Here is a 20,014-nt window from a genome sequence, read left to right as displayed (position 1 = left end):
ACTCTGGAATGATTGTGTACAGTCTTGAGTGCCCATCAACTCTGGAATGGTTGAGTACAGTCTTGAGTGCCTATCAACTCTGGGATGTTTGAGTACAGTCTTGAGTGCCCATCAACTCTGGAATGTTTGTGTACAGTCTTGAGTGCCCATCAACTCTGGAGTAGTTGAGTACAGTCTTGAGTGCCAGACAACTCTGGGATGCTTGAGAATAGTCTTGAGTGCCCATCAACTCTGGGATGGTTGAGTACAGTCTTGAGTGCCCATCAACTCTGGAATGGTTGAGTACAGTCTTGAGTGCCTATCAACTCTGGGATGTTTGAGTACAGTCTTGAGTGCCAGTCAACTCTGGAATGGTTGTGTACAGTCTTGAGTGCCTATCAACTCTGGGATGTTTGAGTACAGTCTTGAGTGCCAGTCAACTCTGGAATGGTTGTGTACAGTCTTGAGTGCCCATCAACTCTGGAATGATTGAGTAAAGTCTTTAGTGTCAGACAACTCTGGAATGGTTGAGTACAGTCTTGAGTGCCCATCAACTCTGGAATGGTTGTGTACAGTCTTGAGTGCCCATCAACTCTGGAATGGTTGAGTACAGTCTTGAGTGCCAGTCAACTCTGGAATGGTTGTGTACAGTCTTGAGTGCCCATCAACTCTGGAATGTTTGTGTACAGTCTTGAGTGCCCATCAACTCTGGAATGGTTGAGTACAGTCTTGAGTGCCAGTTAACTTTTGGAATGGTTGTGTACTTTTGCCCCCTGGCAGGGAGAGTGTAAAGTTTAAAGGAATGACATATTTTGAAAAAAATGCTTACTTGATTTCAACCATATTTTCTTTTTCCATTGGTTGCTGTTTTTTTTTTTTTTTTTCTGAAAGCCGTTCAAAATTGGGGGCCAAGAGAGGGGCCTCAAATAGGCAAAAAATTTGAAAATATTTTATAAATGTTAGAACTAAATTTGTTTTCACAGTTGTAAAGCCCTTGTAGAATCTGATTGAAATTCAGGCATGTCTTGCTCTCTTGCTACAGAACCTAAGTAGTAAAATTGACCCTGTTGAAGGATTACCAGGGGAACAGGACAGGCCTGAATTTCTCAACCTCGATAAAAGGTTGAAGAGCTGTACAAATGTGAAAAGTGTTAAAGTCGTGCTAGGTAAGTGCATGCTAATGGTAGATGTTGACTTCTCTTGGCCAGGGTGATCCTTTGAAGAAAACAATTCAAATTACAAAACAAGGTCTGTCATGATCATCATTACCCAGGCTTCAGATGAGGGGTCCTGAAGGGAGAACTGTTTAATCCTGGAATTCAATAGCATTGCTTGTGGATATGAATCAAAGTTGGGCATATAATGAGTTTTTTTGTTGAGCTAATTATATCAGAACTGCAAGCCAATAACGGGTCAGATGGTTTATTTGAAATATCACAAGGTCAAGTGGTCAGCATGTAGTTAATCGGATCCATTGTCACAGACGATGGAACAGTCAGAAGGCTCCAGAGTATGATAACATCATGAAAACAATAAGTGCATTTGATAATAACTCAGGTTTTTTAATTGTTATCAACTTCTAACATCACAAAGAAATAACCACATTTTTCTTAATACTCATTTTGTTTTATATTTAACCTCAAATTAAAATGAAATCCCTCAAATTTACAAGGAATTGTTGTTTGTGAAGATGATACATATGAAATGTAACAGAAACTTCAGTAAGACAGTTATAACTCAGTGTATTGGAATGTCACTCTGTGGTATTGTGTCATTTTTCACTCCTCCAGGTGAGAGTGTCATGCTTCCATTACTCTGTCAATCCAGCTCCTGTAGTAGTTTATACGTGTGTAGATTCCTGGGAAGTCCTTCATTCCACATTCGTAGCCGCTGGAAACCACTCCCACTAATTTCCAGCGGTCATCGCTAGGGCTCTGACACATCAACGGTCCTCCGGAGTCACCCTAGAATATGACTTCTATTACCATACATACAAAAGACACATTTCACAAATCTGTAAATGAAATTCATAAAGGTGATCCATTACAAAATAAATATTTTAAATCTTGTCAATTTGAAGTTCACAGATAGTAATTGTTTTAATCAGTTATCAATAGAAACATTGATTTTAAGCAGCTTACCAAGCATGCATCATGACCTTCATCTGAGGCAGCACATATTGTTGACTGATCTATATAAAACTCTGTCTCTACTGCTTCATACTGCTCACTGCATACGTCGGTGTCCACCAAAGAAACAGAGGCTATCAGGGGAATGAAATTTCCCCAACCCTTGGGTCCTGTAAGGTCAAAGTTCACTGTTACCAATGGTATATGGCATATTGATCAGAACTTTGTTAAGCTAACGGTTCGGTGTCAGTAGATTATTTCTTAAGATAATCATTCTATATATGAAGTTGTTGAATCGTTCTGTTGATAGTTTTGAAAAGGACAAATCTCATAGAAGTACTTCTATATTTGTCATTATCAGAACTGTTTATGACTGCCTGTACATCAGTGTTATTGCAGAAATGAAGAAATGCCTGTACATCAGTGTTATTGCAGAAATGAAGAAATGCCTGTACATCAGTGTTATTGCAGAAATGAAGAAATGCCTGTACATTAGTGTTATTGCAGAAATGAAGAAATGCCTGTACATCAGTGTTATTGCAGAAATGAAGAAATGCCTGTACATCAGTGTTATTGCAGAAATGAAGAAATGCCTGTACATCAGTGTTATTGCAGAAATGAAGAAATGCCTGTACATCAGTGTTATTGCAGAAATGAAGAAATGCCTGTACATCAGTGTTATTGCAGAAATGAAGAAATGCCTGTACATCAGTGTTATTGCAGAAATGAAGAAATGCCTGTACATCAGTGTTATTGCAGAAATGAAGAAATGCCTGTACATTAGTGTTATTGCAGAAATGAAGAAATGCCTGTACATCAGTGTTATTGCAGAAATGAAGAAATGCCTGTACATCAGTGTTATTGCAGAAATGAAGAAATGCCTGTACATCAGTGTTATTGCAGAAATGAAGAAATGCCTGTACATCAGTGTTATTGCAGAAATGAAGAAATGCCTGTACATCAGTGTTATTGCAGAAATGAAGGAATGCCTGTACATCAGTGTTATTGCAGAAATGAAGGAATGCCTGTACATCAGTGTTATTGCAGAAATGAAGAAATGCCTGTACATCAGTGTTACTGCAGAAATGAAGGAATGCCTGTACATTAGTGTTATTGCTGAAATGACTACACGGTCAACTTCATCAGACAAATGACCAGTGTGGAGCGCACTAGTACTGACGTATGTTGTGTACAGATGGTGTGGAATCCACTAATTTTTTCGGCTGTACTATAATCCCAAGTACACTAAGGTCCAAAGTAGTGTGACAAGATGGTAAACAGATTATAGACAAAAAATACACCATATAGTAACCATATACTGTAGTGAATTCAGCTATGCTTTGTTTAACACTTTGTCATAGATGTGTGAGAGTATTTGGACTTGTCCCTATTTAGTTCAGACCCACTATGGTGTATCCAGATGGCCTCCTTAACCAGCCACCTGAAAGGAGTATTTTCCATGTCAACTCTTTTGGAATTGTCCCAGTCAGTGATATGATCTGGCTTTGTGGAATTATCTGCAAATTAATTTATTGATCCTGAACTGGATGTTCTGATCGAGTGAATTCTTTACCTTCTTGGGATTTCACCTCTATCTGGTTTTCTCAAATATACAATGTCACAGTTCTTGCATGTACTATACTTGGATTCAAATAAGCAAATTGTAGTTTCAGCAGTCCTAAAATTTTGATTTACCTGCAGATTATAGACATACTAACTACAGTACTAACTGATGAAGAGACTTAATACTTTCATCACTAGCTTTCAAATAGATATATATAGAATTTTTACTCCTAATTAAGGTCCAATGTCCCAACTTAGAGAGTAACAAAAATTACAAGAAATTCTCACCACAGATCATTATTGTTAAAAGCTTCCAGTCACAAAATTGTTAAAGCCCCCACAAAGTAAGCTGTACTTCATGTTCAAATTTTACATATAGCATCAAAACACTAATATAAAAGAACATTGACACAACTTTGAGATGACATCTACAATTCCTGTTAAAATTGTGGGCTTGATGTTTAGCTTTAAGTATTATACTTATCACATTCATATTCATGTTCTATTGACCAATCGTAATAAATTTCTATCAGTTTTGGGAGATACAACGTTGTTGGACATTTTGCGAATAATATAAAATGAAGTGGACACAGAAGGTTAAAAAGCAAAATATTTACAGCAACATGGTCGCAACTTACGGTAAGAAACTTGTCCCCATCCGGCAACAGAGCACAGCTGGCCAGGGGCGAATTCACCTTCATCTAGATCGGCTGTGTCTTCAAGTTGTAGCAGTTCGACAGGCATTAACTTCAGTAGAGCGATGTCATATAGCAGGGTGTTTACTACAAAGTATACGGTAAAGTAAGATGTCCAAAATATATAGCAGGGTGTTTACTACAGCGTATACAATAACATGTCCAAAATATATAGCAGGGTGTTTACTACAGCGTATACGGTAAAGTAACATGTCTAAAATATATAACAGGGTGTTTACTACAGCGTATACAATAACATGTCCAAAATATATAGCAGGGTGTTTGCTACAGCGTATACGGTAAAGTAACATGTCTAAAATATATAGCAGGGCGTTTACTACAGCGTATACAATAACATGTCCAAAATATATAGCAGGGTGTTTGCTACAGCGTATACAATAACATGTCCAAAATATATAGCAGGGTGTTTACTACAGTGTAGACAATAACATGTCCAAAATATATAGCAGGGTGTTTGCTACAGCGTATACGGTAAAATAACATGTCTAAAATATATAGCAGGGTGTTTGCTACAGCGTATACAATAACGTGTCCAAAATATATAGCAGGGTGTTTGCTACAGCATGTACGGTAAAATAACGTCTTTATTGTGTACAACATATCAATATATTAAGCGTCGAATATGGCAGACATTGACTTTATTGTGTACTACATCAAGATATTGACTGTAGAATATGGCAGACATTGACTTTATTGTGTACTTTATGTACATATGGCAGATAAGATATTGACTGTAGAATATGGCAGACATTGACTTTGTGTAGAATATGGCAACATTGACTTTGTGTACAACATATATTGACTGTAGAATATGGCAGATATTGACTTTGTGTACAACATCAAGATATTGACTGTAGAATATGGCAGATATTGACTTTGTGTACAACATCAAGATATTGACTGTAGAATATGGCAGACATTGACTTTGTGTACAACATCAAGATATTGACTGTAGAATATGGCAGATATTGACTTTGTGTACAACATCAAGATATTGACTGTAGAATATGGCAGACATTGACTTTGTGTACAACATCAAGATATTGACTGTAGAATATGGCAGACATTGACTTTATTGTGTACAACATCAAGATATTGACTGTAGAATATGGCAGATATTGACTTTATTGTGTACAACATCAAGATATTGACTGTAGAATATGGCAGACATTGACTTTGTGTACAACATCAAGATATTGACTGTAGAATATGGCAGATATTGACTTTGTGTACAACATCAAGATATTGACTGTAGAATATGGCAGATATTGACTTTATTGTGTACATCATCAAGATATTGACTGTAGAATATGGCAGATATTGACTTTGTGTACAACATCAAGATATTGACTGTAGAATATGGCAGACATTGACTTTGTGTACAACATCAAGATATTGACTGTAGAATATGGCAGACATTGACTTTGTGTACAACATCAAGATATTGACTGTAGAATATGGCAGACATTGACTTTATTGCTTATTTTGTGAATATACATTGACTTTGTGTAAGTTCGTGTGTATATGGATTTGACGTCAATGTGTACAACATCAAGATATTGACTGTAGAATATGGCAGACCTTTGTGTACAACATCTGTCTGGTACTGGTTGTGTTCTCCTATTATAACCTCCAACATCAAGATATTGAATGTAGAATATGGCAGATATTGACTTTGTGTACAACATCAAGATATTAGAATATGTTTCGGGTTACCTAAGCCTGCGTTCATCTCTTCACTGTAAAGATTTTTCTCCGTGTTAATACTATAAATCATTTCTGTACACATCATATTTATCATGTTATACAAGGAACTTGTCCACCTTGCATACTTTATTCAGCAGTCAGATATACTCTGATATACCCTTAGCAGGCCTGCCGAAGAGGCGGATTGTACAAAAGACACAAAATAATAACAACTTTAAATACATTCGGGAGAAAAGCCAAAACATTATTTTATCTGTATCTTATAAATGTTTACGATATACCCTTAGCAGGCCTGCCGAAGAGGCGGATTGTACAAAAGACTTCTGTTTCGTTCTGGGACTCGTCAGTGATACTACATCATACAGCTATTTCGTCCTGGGACTCGTCAGTGATACTACATCATACAGCTGTTTCGTCCTGGGACTCGTCAGTGATACTACATCATACAGCTATTTCGTCCTGGGACTCGTCAGTGATACTACATCATACAGCTGTTTCGTCCTGGGACTAGTCAGTGATACTACATCATACAGCTGTTTCGTCCTGGGACTCGTCAGTGATACTACATCATACAGCTGTTTCGTCCTGGGACTCGTCAGTGATACTACATCATACAGCTGTTTCGTCCTGGGACTCGTCAGTGATACTACATCATACAGCTGTTTCGTCCTGGGACTCGTCAGTGATACTACATCATACAGCTGTTTCGTCCTTCTAAGCGTCGTCAGTGATACTACATCATACAGTTTTTTGGTCCGTCTAGGACTCGTCAGTGATGCTACATCATACATCTGTTTCGTCCTTCTAAGCCTCGTCAATGATGCTACATCATACATCTGTTTCGTCCTTCTAAGACTCGTCAGTGATGGTATTTTTGTTATCACAAAAAATGCTTACTTGTTTAATGTCATTAAATAGATAAAGATAAATTCAACATTTGATTCAACAAGTTATCAAGTACATTACAAAGTCAAATGCAGTTTTCATCTGATGTACATTAGAAGTATTCTAATCCATCGGCAATACCAGAGAAGAGATCCCAATTACAATTACATTACCTGAATAAAAAAATACACCGCGAATGGCACATCCCAAGATGGATATAACTAAAGTACCGGAAGTGCCGGATGTACTGGAAATGGCTCGTCCCCGGATGGACATACCCAAAGTAAAATTGTACCAGGAACAGCCCTTCCCCGGATGGACATACCTGAAGTAAAGATTATCAGATACAGTTTGTGCCTTGATGAGCATACCGAAAGTAAAGATATGCCAGGAATGACCCGCCCCCTGACACACATACCTGAATTAAACATTTTCTGAAATAACCCTCCCCTGGTGGACATTACCTGACGCAGTGTGCAGCAGTGATGACCCACTCGGGGTTTGTGCTGATGAGAGTGCCACCACACAAATGTCGCATGCCAGTTTTCTCCGTAAACCAGAATGGGCGTAAGAAATGAAGAGAGACGAGCCATGGCCATTGGTTCCGCCCCATGGGCGTGCCTCCTACCACACGTTTCCCATGGTCCTCAGCTTTGAGGTCGTCAGATGCTGTCTTCTGCCCTGTCACGTCCTGTTTCTCCCCATGGTCCTCAGCATTGAGGTCGTCAGATGCTGTCTTCTGCCCTGTCACGTCCCGTTTCTCCCCATGGTCCTCGGCATTGAGGTCGTCAGATGCTGTTGTCTGCCCTGTCACGTCCCGTTTCTCCCCGTCGTTGTTTAGAACTAACTTGTCGACGAACACTTGTAGTTGTTCTTTCACTTGCTGAATCTCATCCTCCGGGCTAACACAAGAGCCATTGCATACCAGAACAAGGACTGTTATTATAATCACTGAAATTATAGGAACCAGCATTTATAATATGGTTTGATGACAACAAAATGGCCGTCTATTAGTGAAGTAATAAGACTGTGAGTATCTATATTCATATTATTTACACGTGGAATAACAAAGTATATACAGGAGCAATAATCTGCTGCGGTATATAACTTATGAAGTGGATCAAGCTGCTAATCAAAGTTAACAATTTTTTAGGGATCATCTAAAGTTATTTCAAGGTGTTCTCTTTTACAGAGTATTGTGTTATACTGTCCCCTTTACAGAGTCTTGTGTTATACTGTCCCCTTTACAGAGTATTGTGTTATACTGTTCCCTTTACAGAGTTTTGTGTTATACTGTTCCCTTTACAGAGTATTTTGTTATACTGTTCCCTTTACAGAGTATTTTGTTATACTGTTCCCTTTACAGAGTCTTGTGTTATACTGTTCCCTTTACAGAGTATTGTGTTATACTGTTCCCTTTACAGAGTATTGTGTTATACTGTTCCCTTTACAGAGTATTTTGTTATACTGTTCCCTTTACAGAGTATTGTGTTATACTGTTCCCTTTACAGAGTATTGTTATACTGTTATACTGTTCCCTTTACAGAGTGTTCCCTTTACAGAGTCTTGTGTTATACTGTCCCCTTTACAGAGTCTTGTGTTATACTGTTCCCTTTACAGAGTATTGTGTTATACTGTCCCCTTTACAGAGTCTTGTGTTATACTGTCCCCTTTACAGAGTATTGTGTTACAGAGTACTTTACAGAGTTTTACAGAGTATTGTGTTATACTGTTCCCTTTACAGAGTATTTTGTTATACTGTTCCCTTTACAGAGTTTAGTGTTATACTGTTCCCTTTACAGAGTATTGTGTTATACTGTCCCCTTTACAGAGTATTTTGTTATACTGTTCCCTTTACAGAGTCTTGTGTTATACTGTTCCCTTTACAGAGTATTTTGTTATACTGTTCCCTTTACAGAGTCTTGTGTTATACTGTTCCCTTTACAGAGTATTTTGTTATACTGTTCCCTTTACAGAGTATTTTGTTATACTGTTCCCTTTACAGAGTATTTTGTTATACTGTTCCCTTTACAGAGTATTTTGTTATACTGTTCCCTTTACAGAGTATTGTGTTATACTGTTCCCTTTACAGAGTATTGTGTTATACTGTTCCCTTTACAGAGTTTTGTGTTATACTGTTCCCTTTACAGAGTATTTTGTTATACTGTTCCCTTTACAGAGTATTTTGTTATACTGTTCCCTTTACAGAGTATTGTGTTATACTGTTCCCTTTACAGAGTCTTGTGTTATACTGTCCCCTTTACAGAGTATTGTGTTGTACTGTTCCCTTTACAGAGTTTTGTGTTATACTGTTCCCTTTACAGAGTATTTTGTTATACTGTTCCCTTTACAGAGTATTTTGTTATACTGTTCCCTGTACAGAGTTTTTTGTTATAGTGTCTGCAGTACAGAGTTGTGTTTTTTAGTTTTCCCTTTACAGAGTATTTTGTTATACTGTTCCCTTTACAGAGTATTTTGTTATACTGTTCCCTTTACTGTGTTATACTGTTCCCTTTACAGAGTATTGTGTTATACTGTTCCCTTTACAGAGTATTGTGTTATACTGTTCCCTTTACAGAGTATTTTGTTATACTGTATTGTGTTATACTGTCCCCTTTACAGAGTATTGTGTTATACTGTTCCCTTTACAGAGTTTAGTGTTATACTGTTCCCTTTACAGAGTATTTTGTTATACTGTTCCCTTTACAGAGTTTTGTGTTATACTGTTCCCTTTACAGAGTTTAGTGTTATACTGTTCCCTTTACAGAGTATTGTGTTATACTGTTCCCTTTACAGAGTCTTGTGTTATACTGTTCCCTTTACAGAGTTTTGTGTTCTACTGTTCCCTTTACAGAGTTTTGTGTTATACTGTTCCCTTTACAGAGTATTTTGTTATACTGTTCCCTTTACAGAGTGTGTTATACTGTTCCCTTTACAGAGTATTTTGTTATACTGTCCCCTTTACAGAGTATTGTGTTATACTGTTCCCTTTACAGAGTATTTTGTTCCCTTTGTATTTTGTTATACTGTTCCCTTTACAGAGTCTTGTGTTATACTGTTCCCTTTACAGAGTCTTGTGTTATACTGTTCCCTTTACAGAGTATTGTGTTATACTGTTCCCTTTACAGAGTTTTGTGTTATACTGTTCCCTTTACAGAGTATTTTGTTATACTGTTCCCTTTACAGAGTATTGTGTTATACTGTTCCCTTTACAGAGTATTTTGTTATACTGTTCCCTTTACAGAGTCTTGTGTTATACTGTTCCCTTTACAGAGTCTTGTGTTATACTGTTCCCTTTACAGAGTATTTTGTTATACTGTTCCCTTTACAGAGTATTTTGTTATACTGTTCCCTTTACAGAGTATTTTGTTATACTGTCCCCTTTACAGAGTCTTGTGTTATACTGTTCCCTTTACAGAGTATTTTGTTATACTGTCCCCTTTACAGAGTATTGTGTTATACTGTTCCCTTTACAGAGTATTGTGTTATACTGTTCCCTTTACAGAGTATTGTGTTATACTGTTCCCTTTACAGAGTATTTTGTTATACTGTCCCCTTTACAGAGTCTTGTGTTATACTGTTCCCTTTACAGAGTATTGTGTTATACTGTTCCCTTTACAGAGTCTTGTGTTATACTGTTCCCTTTACAGAGTTTTGTGTTATACTGTTCCCTTTACAGAGTTTAGTGTTATACTGTTCCCTTTACAGAGTCTTGTGTTATACTGTTCCCTTTACAGAGTTTTGTGTTATACTGTTCCCTTTACAGAGTATTTTGTTATACTGTTCCCTTTACAGAGTCTTGTGTTATACTGTTCCCTTTACAGAGTATTGTGTTATACTGTTCCCTTTACAGAGTTTTGTGTTATACTGTTCCCTTTACAGAGTCTTGTGTTATACTGTTCCCTTTACAGAGTATTTTGTTATACTGTTCCCTTTACAGAGTATTTTGTTATACTGTTCCCTTTACAGAGTTTTGTGTTATACTGTTCCCTTTACAGAGTTTAGTGTTATACTGTTCCCTTTATCTATGACTCGTTGGCTGAAAAGTATTTTCTAATACCCTGATGGCATCGTTTCTTAAACAGTTTCTTATAGTGACCCCTAGTTCTATCTGTACTGCTGACCCCTAGTTCTTTCTGTATTGTTGACCCCTAGTTATATTTGTATTGTTGACCCCTAGTTCTATATGTATTGTTGACCCCTAGTTCTATTTGTATTGTTGACCCCTAGTTCTATTTGTATTGTTGACCCCTAGTTATATTTGTATTGTTGACCCCTAGTTCTATCTGTATTGTTGACCCCTAGTTCTATTTGTATTGTTGACCCCTAGTTCTATTTGTATTGTTGACCCCTAGTTCTATCTGTACTGCTGACCCCTAGTTCTATCTGTATTGTTGACCCCTAGTTATATTTGTATTGTTGACCCCTAGTAATATTTGTATTTTTGACCCCTAGTTATATTTGTATTGTTGACCCCTAGTTCTTTTTTATTGTTGACCCCTAGTTATATTTGTATTGTTGACCCCTAGTTATATTTGTATTGTTGACCCCTAGTTATATTTGTATTGTTGACCCCTAGTTCTATTTGTATTGTTGACCCCTAGTTATATTTGTATTGTTGACCCCTAGTTATATTTGTATTGTTGACCCCTAGTTATATTTGTATTGTTGACCCCTAGTTATATTTGTATTGTTGACCCCTAGTTCTTTTTTTATTGTTGACCCCTAGTTATATTTGTATTGTTGAACCCTAGTTCTATTTGTATTGTTTCCATTGGAATTAATTTCGTTTTTCTGAGCAGTTAAACATACTGACAATATCGAATACATTTATCAGTTCTCTTATCCTGTAGAACATTAGTGTTGGAAGGTGCAAACCTCCCAAACTTTCCGTAAAACCGGGGAGTAGTTTCGTCGTTTTAGCTCATTTTGCCCTTCTTTTCAATAACCATGAGGTGAAATTCATATTTGGTTTGTAGGTTGCTGAGTTGAAACCGACAAATTACGCGAAAAAATTACTCTGACCCATATTCATAGTTACATGGGTTAAGTTTGATAAAACTTTTAAACAGCTGCTCACTAACTAAAAAGCGTAGAAGCATGGAATTTGGCTATAAGGTGTTAAGGATGTAGCCCAACCAATCAGGAATTACCTTGACTTATATTCAAGGTCACAGGGCTCAGATTTGTTAAAACCTTAATACAACTTCTTTTGATAAATCAAAGGGCTTAGAAACATGATATTTGGCGAGTGAGTCTCTTGGATGAAACCTAGCAACGTTTGAGAAAAGAAGTGGTCTTCATCCTTATTCAAGGCCTCAGAGGTAGAATTTATTAGAACACGTAAAACACTTCTGGCTGGTAAAGTCCGGGAAGCAGATTATCAACGACCTAAGGACATTTACGACGGCTGAATGATAAGTTGTGAGCCTTATTTTGAAGACGTAAAGCAGAGATGTCCTTTTTGATTGAGCTCTACTATTCACTGACTATTTAAGGTTGTGTATTGGAGAGTAGTGTCATTTGGTCATTTTATGTCGAAGAGGTAGCATGTGAAATAGATAAGGCAAGTGGCCTTTGTAAAATGGACAAAATCGCTGGAAGAATGGGTGATTAAATATTTGCATAAGAAAAGTCTAGCACCAAAGGATACCCAAACTGATATGGTAGCAACACTAGAAAATGACGCCCCTTCATTTGTTTCAGAGAAGAGGTGGGTGACGGAATTTAATCGCGGCAGAGCCTTGGGGAATGACGCCCGTCCTAAAACGCCTGTCACTGTTGCAACCCCAGAAATGGTCAGTTAAGTCCATGGTATTGTTAATGCTGAAAGGCGACTTGCAGAGAGGTATATAGCCATTACAGTTGGGATTTCATTAGAAAAAGTACATTTCATTCTTACGGAAGATTTTGCGGTCAGAAAGATCTCAGCCCGTTGGGTACAAACCCTTCTGACAATTGATCAGAAGCACACCGAGCGGACTTTGTGGGCGTGCTTATCTGAACCTTTTAGAAGCAGACGAGTGTGCACATATTGTATAAGTAGCGATATTGAGGATGAGTATCATTTTGTTTTAAGATATAAGCATTATAAAGATATTAGAACACGTTTTATCAAAAGAAAACAAAAATTATTTGAAACCTAGCATGGGTAAATTTATCCAACTCTTGAAAAAAGAAAAATATTAAGGATTTGTTGAATATAGGAAAAGATATTAGTATCAGTAAGAAACAGACATAGATTGATAGATGGAATTATTTTCTACACTTCAATCGGGTATGTGTGGTCTGTGTGTGTTGTGAGCTTTGTATATCATGTGTTTGTAGTTGTATTTATACTTACACTGTACGTATATGCACTGTACTGATAAACCGTAAGGTTTATGGTAATAAATGAATTAAAAAAGATTTTCGGACTTCGGTTTGACAAAGATCGTGAATGAGAGCATGTTTACAACAGGTATACCGTTTTTATGTGAATTCCGACGTCTTGAGTATTTCTCAGGTAAGTGAATCTTTCCTATATCGAGATAAATAGATTATAAATTCTCTTCACTTTTTAGTGGAATTTGATTCTAGTAGTGATTTTTGTTGATTAACAGAAATAAGAATACAATACAATACAATACAAATACGATACGATACAATACAATACAATACAAATACAATACATTACAATAACAATACAATAACAATACAATACAATACAGGTATTGTTGTTCAGCATCTGAAGACTAAGAATGAAAAAGCAAATGTTTAACATTCGTGTTTGCAATCTCCCTCCCCCCCCTCTCTCTCTAATAAAAATGACTAGGTTATATATAACATACCGTATGCTGGATACATCTCCACGTGTAGAAATATTCCTCTAGCTGATGTCAGTCTGCTAGGTACAAACTCTAGTTTCCTGTATGGGTGTGGTGTATATCAGAAACAAACTGAAATTTTACAACACGTGCAATTATCACATCGAAAACATGTGAACTAGGTCATGTATTTTTGTGAACATATGGGATTAAGTGAGAGGTTCAGTCGTTATTTTCTAAACGACTGTTAATTCGTGGTTTTAATAATTGACATACATGTTGATATTCTTCCAATAATTACCGATGATTGTTAAACAATTGCTGGAGATAAACGTTATCATAACCTGATCTTTAGAATCTGTCACCATAGTGACACGCCATCCACACATATCGTCTCCTGGGATCTTTATGTGCTTCATATGTCACCTATGTATGTCCATAATCAGCTTATAGTTAGGACCTGCTTGTTCTGTTGTTTTTCGGTAGTTAGATGAGATTAATTGGGAGCATTCAGTCGTTATTTTCTAAACGACTGTTAATGCGTGGTTTTAATAATTGACATACATGTTGAGATTCGTCCAATAATTACCGATGATTGTTAAACAATTGCTGGAGATAAACGTTGTCATAACCTGATCTTTAGGATCTGTCACTTTAGTGACTCGCCATCCATACATATCGTCCCTGGGAACTTTATGTGCTGCATATATCACCAACGTGTATATGTATCCAGCTTACTGTTGCGACCTCTTTGTTGTGGAAGGTACGCCAATGATACTACATGCCTTCAACGTGATGTGTTAAATACATGTAGTTATATCGTATCCGGAATAATGAGTAGATTCAGCCATCTTGCTTCATACATGACACTCTTTCTTCCCTACTGCTAAGTATATATTTATATATAGAAGCGTCCATGAAACTACTCAAAGAGAAAATGAGAGCAAGACAAGAAGAGATAAGTTCCAGTCACTTATTTTAACACTAAGGATATACACTTCCGGTGTTTTTCACCAGAAGTAAGACAGAATTTAATATCAAATAAATTCCAACATAGCATCTTGGCCTTTGGTAGTTTTATACACTTTGTTATCTTAATTTGTACTAGTAAACTTAAAACGGGCGATTTTATAAAACACATGTGGACTACTTTTTTGACGGAGTAGTTGACGGCGTGATTCGGTTAATAGCGTCAAGAATTTTATATCTTTCTAGTTGCTAAGGTGCTTCGCTTGAGTATAATTCTGGAGTCTTGGGTAGATTTCAACTAAATTTTGCATGAATTATCACCACAAATCACACATTTCAAATACGTGAATTCTGACTTGGTGGACCATTGCCCCGGATTTTAGGACCCGGAAACAAATAATTCTGTTTGTTTCCTGATGTTAGAAAACTGTTTTTGGGTGAAATTTGCAAAAATAAAGCACAGTGACCCTCTCTTTTTTAAATCATGAAAAGTATCACTGAAAATTTCTCTATCCAAATATAAAGGTTTTTTAAGTATAATACTAGATGATAGTCAAATAAAGGATTTAGGACTTTTTGGAACATTTACATTTTTTTTATTGCTATGCAGTTTAAAGCTCGTTAAAGAAAATGAAAACTGCATTTTTCGAATTATTTTTTCTTAATATCCAACAATCATAAATGTATTCATATCTTGTAATGAAAGACAAAAAGTTATTTATAAAACGGTTGTAGCGAAAAGAACGGGGAACGTCTGTTAAAAAGAGGAAAATTTAAGAACAATTTATGAAAATTAATTATTTCCTGGTATACATATTCTGACGCCTGTACTGGAAAAGGTAGTGTAGCAATATATTGATTTTTTGCTTTAACTCTCCTTTCTAATATTAAACATTTCTCAAAATCTTCATCATAAAACAAGTTTAATATTTGCTTTTTTACTTCTCATAGGAATACTTCCTTAACACAGAAATGTACTAAAGGGGTTTAAACGCTGATTTTTTTTTTTTTTTTTTTACAATAAATCGTCATTATTCAACATAAACAATTCAGTTTCTATAGCTGTAATTGTAAACGGTAGCCTCATCATTGTGACCACATTCACTCGGACAACAGCCTCGCGCACGTCGGTCCTTTTTTTCGCGACCAAATATCTCCACTGTAGATATATGTCCTTTCTGACCAGGATCTCCGATACAGAGAGCTACATTAATCAACGCTGCTTTCTTACTGTCCTGTTTCTTTCGTACCGTATCGCCGTGACAAGCCAATTTATCATTTATTCAAGGAGCAATCTATGTTCATGTTTTATTCCAATGATACAATATATATAGGACATCAGATGTCTTATTTGGATGTATAATATATCTTAGATCCTTCTGCTTGGACTTCAAGGAATTTGATTCACCTGTTTGGACTTTGTTCTGTACTGATTCATGTACTTAGAATTAATTTCTCTACCTTTGTGTTTCAACTGTTCTCATTCATGGCCATTCTTTCGCAGCCCACGAGTCTACTCTAATAATGGCTCAATTTTTCAATAGATATCAACCATCCCTTCACTTTCTCTCCCTCCCAACATCCCTTTACCTTCTCTCCCTCCCAACATCCCTTTACCTTCTCTCCCTCCAACCATCCCTTCACTTTCTCTCCCTCCCAACATCCCTTCACTTTCTCTCCCTCCCAACATTCCTTTACCTTCTCTCCCTCCCAACATCCCTTCACTTTCTCTCCCTCCCAACATTCCTTTACCTTCTCTCCCTCCCAACATCCCTTCACTTTCTCTCCCTCCCAACATCCCTTTACCTTCTCTCCCTCCCAACATTCCTTTACCCTCTCTCCATCCCAACATCCATGTACCTTCTCTCCCTCCCAACATTCCTTTACCCTCTCTCCCTCCCAACATCCCTTCACTTTCTCTCCCTCCCAACATTCCTTTACCTTCTCTCCCTCCCAACATCCCTTCACTTTCTCTCCCTCCCAACATCCCTTTACCTTCTCTCCCTCCCAACATCCCTTTACCTTCTCTCCCTCCCAACATCCCTTCACTTTCTCTCCATCCCAACATTCCTTACCTTCTCTCCCTCCCAACATTCCTTACTTTCTCTCCCTCTCAACATTCCTTTACCTTCTCTCCCTCCCAACATTCCTTTACCCTCTCTCCCTCCCAACATCCCTTCACTTTCTCTCCCTCCCAACATTCCTTTACCTTCTCTCCCTCCCAACATCCCTTCACTTTCTCTCCCTCCCAACATCCCTTTACCTTCTCTCCCTCCCAACATCCCTTTACCTTCTCTCCCTCCCAACATTCCTTACCTTCTCTCCCTTCCAACATTCCTTTACCTTCTCTCCCTCCCAACATTCCTTACCTTCTCTCCCTCCCAACATTCCTTTACCTTCTCTCCCTCCCAACATTCCTTTACCTTCTCTCCCTCCCAACATCCCTTTACCCTCTCTCCCTCCCAACATCCCTGTACCTTCTCTCCCTCCCAACATCCATGTACCTTCTCTCCCTCCCAACATCCCTTTACCTTCTCTCCCTCCCAACATCCCTTTACCCTCTTTCCATCCCAACATCCCTTTACCTTCTCTCCCTCCCAACATTCCTTACCTTCTCTCCCTCCCAACATTCCTTTGCCTTCTCTCCCTCCCAACATCCCTTCACTTTCTCTCCCTCCCAACATCCCTTCACTTTCTCTCCTTCCCAACATTCCTTTACCCTCTCTCCCTCCCAACATCCCTTTACCCTCTCTCCCTCCCAACATCCTGTACCTTCTTTCCTTCCCAACATCCCTTTTCCCTCTCTCCATCCCAACATCCCTTCACTTTCTCTCCCTCCCAACATCCCTTTTCCCTCTCTCCATCCCAACATCCCTGTACCTTCTCTCCCTCCCAACATCCCTTTTCCCTCTCTCCCTCCCAACATCCCTTCACTTTCTCTCCCTCCCAACACTCCTTTACCTTCTCTCCCTCCCAACATCCCTTTACCTTCTCTCCCTCCCAACATCCCTTCACTTTCTCTCCCTCCCAACATTCCTTTACCTTCTCTCCCTCCCAACATCCCTTTACCTTCTCTCCCTCCCAACATCCCTTTACTTTCTCTCCATCCCAACATCCCTTTACTTTCTCTCCCTCCCAACATTCCTTTACCTTCTCTCCCTCCCAACATCCCTTCACTTTCTCTCCCTCCCAACATTCCTTTACCTTCTCTCCCTCCCAATATTCCTTTACCTTCTCTCCCTCCCAACATTCCTTACCTTCTCTCCCTCCCAACATCCCTTCACTTTCTCTCCCTCCCAACATCCCTTTACCTTCTCTCCCTCCCAACATTCCTTACCTTCTCTCCCTCCCAACATTCCTTACCCTCTCTCCCTCCCAACATCCTGTACCTTCTTTCCTTCCCAACATCCCTTTTCCCTCTCTCCATCCCAACATCCCTGTACCTTCTCTCCCTCCCAACATCCCTTTTCCCTCTTTCCATCCCAACATCCCTTTTCCCTCTCTCCATCCCAACATCCCTGTACCTTCTCTCCCTCCCGTATTAGTTTCGGGTCCCTTAAAACGTATCTCACCAGCTATGTCCACGAATTGAGATGTGTTCAAACTAAAGGATTTAATTCAGAAAAATGACCGACGAAACAAATATTTTTTTAAATACCTACAGATCCGACCCCAAATGCCCTTACCTTAAACAGAGACGTATGTATACGTCTCTGCCTTAAATGACCGACATGTGTATCGGACATGTGACTGCACTCCCATTTCTGATGACATCAATAAATTACAGGGATGCATGAGATAACTTACAGTGGCCCAGAAATACTCGTGTATAACTCAAAATCACCAATTGAACCGAATGATATCCTTGCGAAAAGAACATTGGGCGAAAATGGTGGACATCTCTATTTATGTATGTTACTTTTCTAAAGGATCAGATTCTAGTTTTTATTGTTCGCTTATTTCTCTCAAAAGAGGTATATTTCTTGCCTTCCTTTTCATACTACAAACTATTTAGAAGTTCCCCCTCTGTCGGTCTACAACTGGTTAGTTAACTAAAATCAGAAAGGAGTCATAATGACATTAAAAGTTATTTTGAAATCAACAATTTTTCAGTGCAAGATGTGCATGTTTGGATTTTCATAGCCAAAACTTGCAAGGGCTCTTTTATTCATGGTAAAATTTTATTCACTTGATAGACGACAGCAAAACACTGGCATCCAAGGATGGGTTGATGTGTTATTTTATTACTTCTGGAAGGAAGTTTGACATGTAGAAATGTGAAGTATTCGTAATGTACACAAATTTGCCAATGAAATATAACCCCATCTTTTATGAGGAATCGATTTAACTGTTATTCTTTCTGGAATTGGGAACCGTAATATGTTACAGCAACCAAAATCATCCGGGTGTTAGGTCACGCAGGTCAATAGTTCACGTGATACAGATCGACAAAATGGGCCTCTCCGAAATACATAACGTTCCAAAACCAATGTCGAGACATCATTTAATTACGCGAAACTCCACAGAAGCGCACCATGTTTAATGATCGCCAAATGTTAATGTTTAACATTAATTATAGCTTTATACTATATGATCATGCAAAATTTAAGTGTTTAGCAGATTAAACCACCAGTTCATTGACAATAGAAAACTGTTTTAAATTTCAAAGATGCATATTTTAGCGCTGAAACATATTTGGATATATCTTACCGAGTTTTGGGTATTTATGGGTGGTTTTAGGTAATTTAGGAAAGGATTTGGTAGTTTTTAATTAGTTTGGATATGTTTGTGTGGTTTGGCGTAGTTTGTGTATTTCATCGTACTCGGTCTCTTCTCCACCATCGACTACATATACCTCAGCGTAATTCATGGTCGATCCCAAGAAAGTATGGCGGAAAAACGAAACCACCAGGCACATCCATCGGGCACATGGAACTTCATATCACCACGGACTTATATACACATGTGTATATAAGTCCGTGATATCACACAAGAAATTATGACATATCAACCTGCATCACGTGAAAGCTTGTGTAAGCTGACATGTCAATAAAGATACATTCACTAAACTAGGACTACCGAAACGTAAAAGAGAATTGAAGACATGCGCCATTCGACTGTAGTAATCTAAGTCAGGCTTATACATATGCAATTAATAACTGACCAAAGAGACCTCAACTTCGTCGTTGCAGGCGCTTGTTTCCTACGGGAGTATAAAACATTTGTACGAGTCTGATTTCGTTTAAAAAATGGCGGCAAG

The 20,014-nt window shown here is 38.0% G+C and overlaps 2 protein-coding genes across 2 annotated transcripts; one reads left to right on the top strand and one right to left on the bottom strand.

Annotated features, from left to right (window-relative positions):
* Positions 1-1,386: 1,386 nt before the first annotated feature.
* Positions 1,387-13,899, bottom strand: LOC132562833 (tryptase-like). The gene is made up of 6 exons (XM_060227606.1): positions 13,810-13,899; positions 7,444-7,930; positions 6,090-6,126; positions 4,310-4,454; positions 2,121-2,278; positions 1,387-1,943 (listed from the first exon to the last, which is right to left on the bottom strand). The coding sequence occupies exons 1-6, from the start codon at positions 13,823-13,825 to the stop codon at positions 1,779-1,781; spliced, it is 1,008 nt and encodes a 335-aa protein (XP_060083589.1). The 5' UTR covers positions 13,826-13,899; the 3' UTR covers positions 1,387-1,778.
* Positions 13,900-16,608: 2,709 nt separating this feature from the next.
* Positions 16,609-18,299, top strand: LOC132562832 (proline-rich protein 36-like). The gene is made up of 2 exons (XM_060227605.1): positions 16,609-17,227; positions 17,770-18,299. The coding sequence occupies exons 1-2, from the start codon at positions 16,609-16,611 to the stop codon at positions 18,297-18,299; spliced, it is 1,149 nt and encodes a 382-aa protein (XP_060083588.1).
* Positions 18,300-20,014: the final 1,715 nt, after the last annotated feature.

Source organism: Ylistrum balloti, unplaced genomic scaffold (genome assembly GCF_031769215.1).
Source record: "Ylistrum balloti isolate Yb309-2 unplaced genomic scaffold, AGI_CSIRO_Ybal_v1 Utg371528, whole genome shotgun sequence".
NCBI lineage: Eukaryota > Metazoa > Mollusca > Bivalvia > Pectinida > Pectinidae > Ylistrum > Ylistrum balloti.
This window is presented reverse-complemented; position numbering and strand designations above follow the sequence as displayed.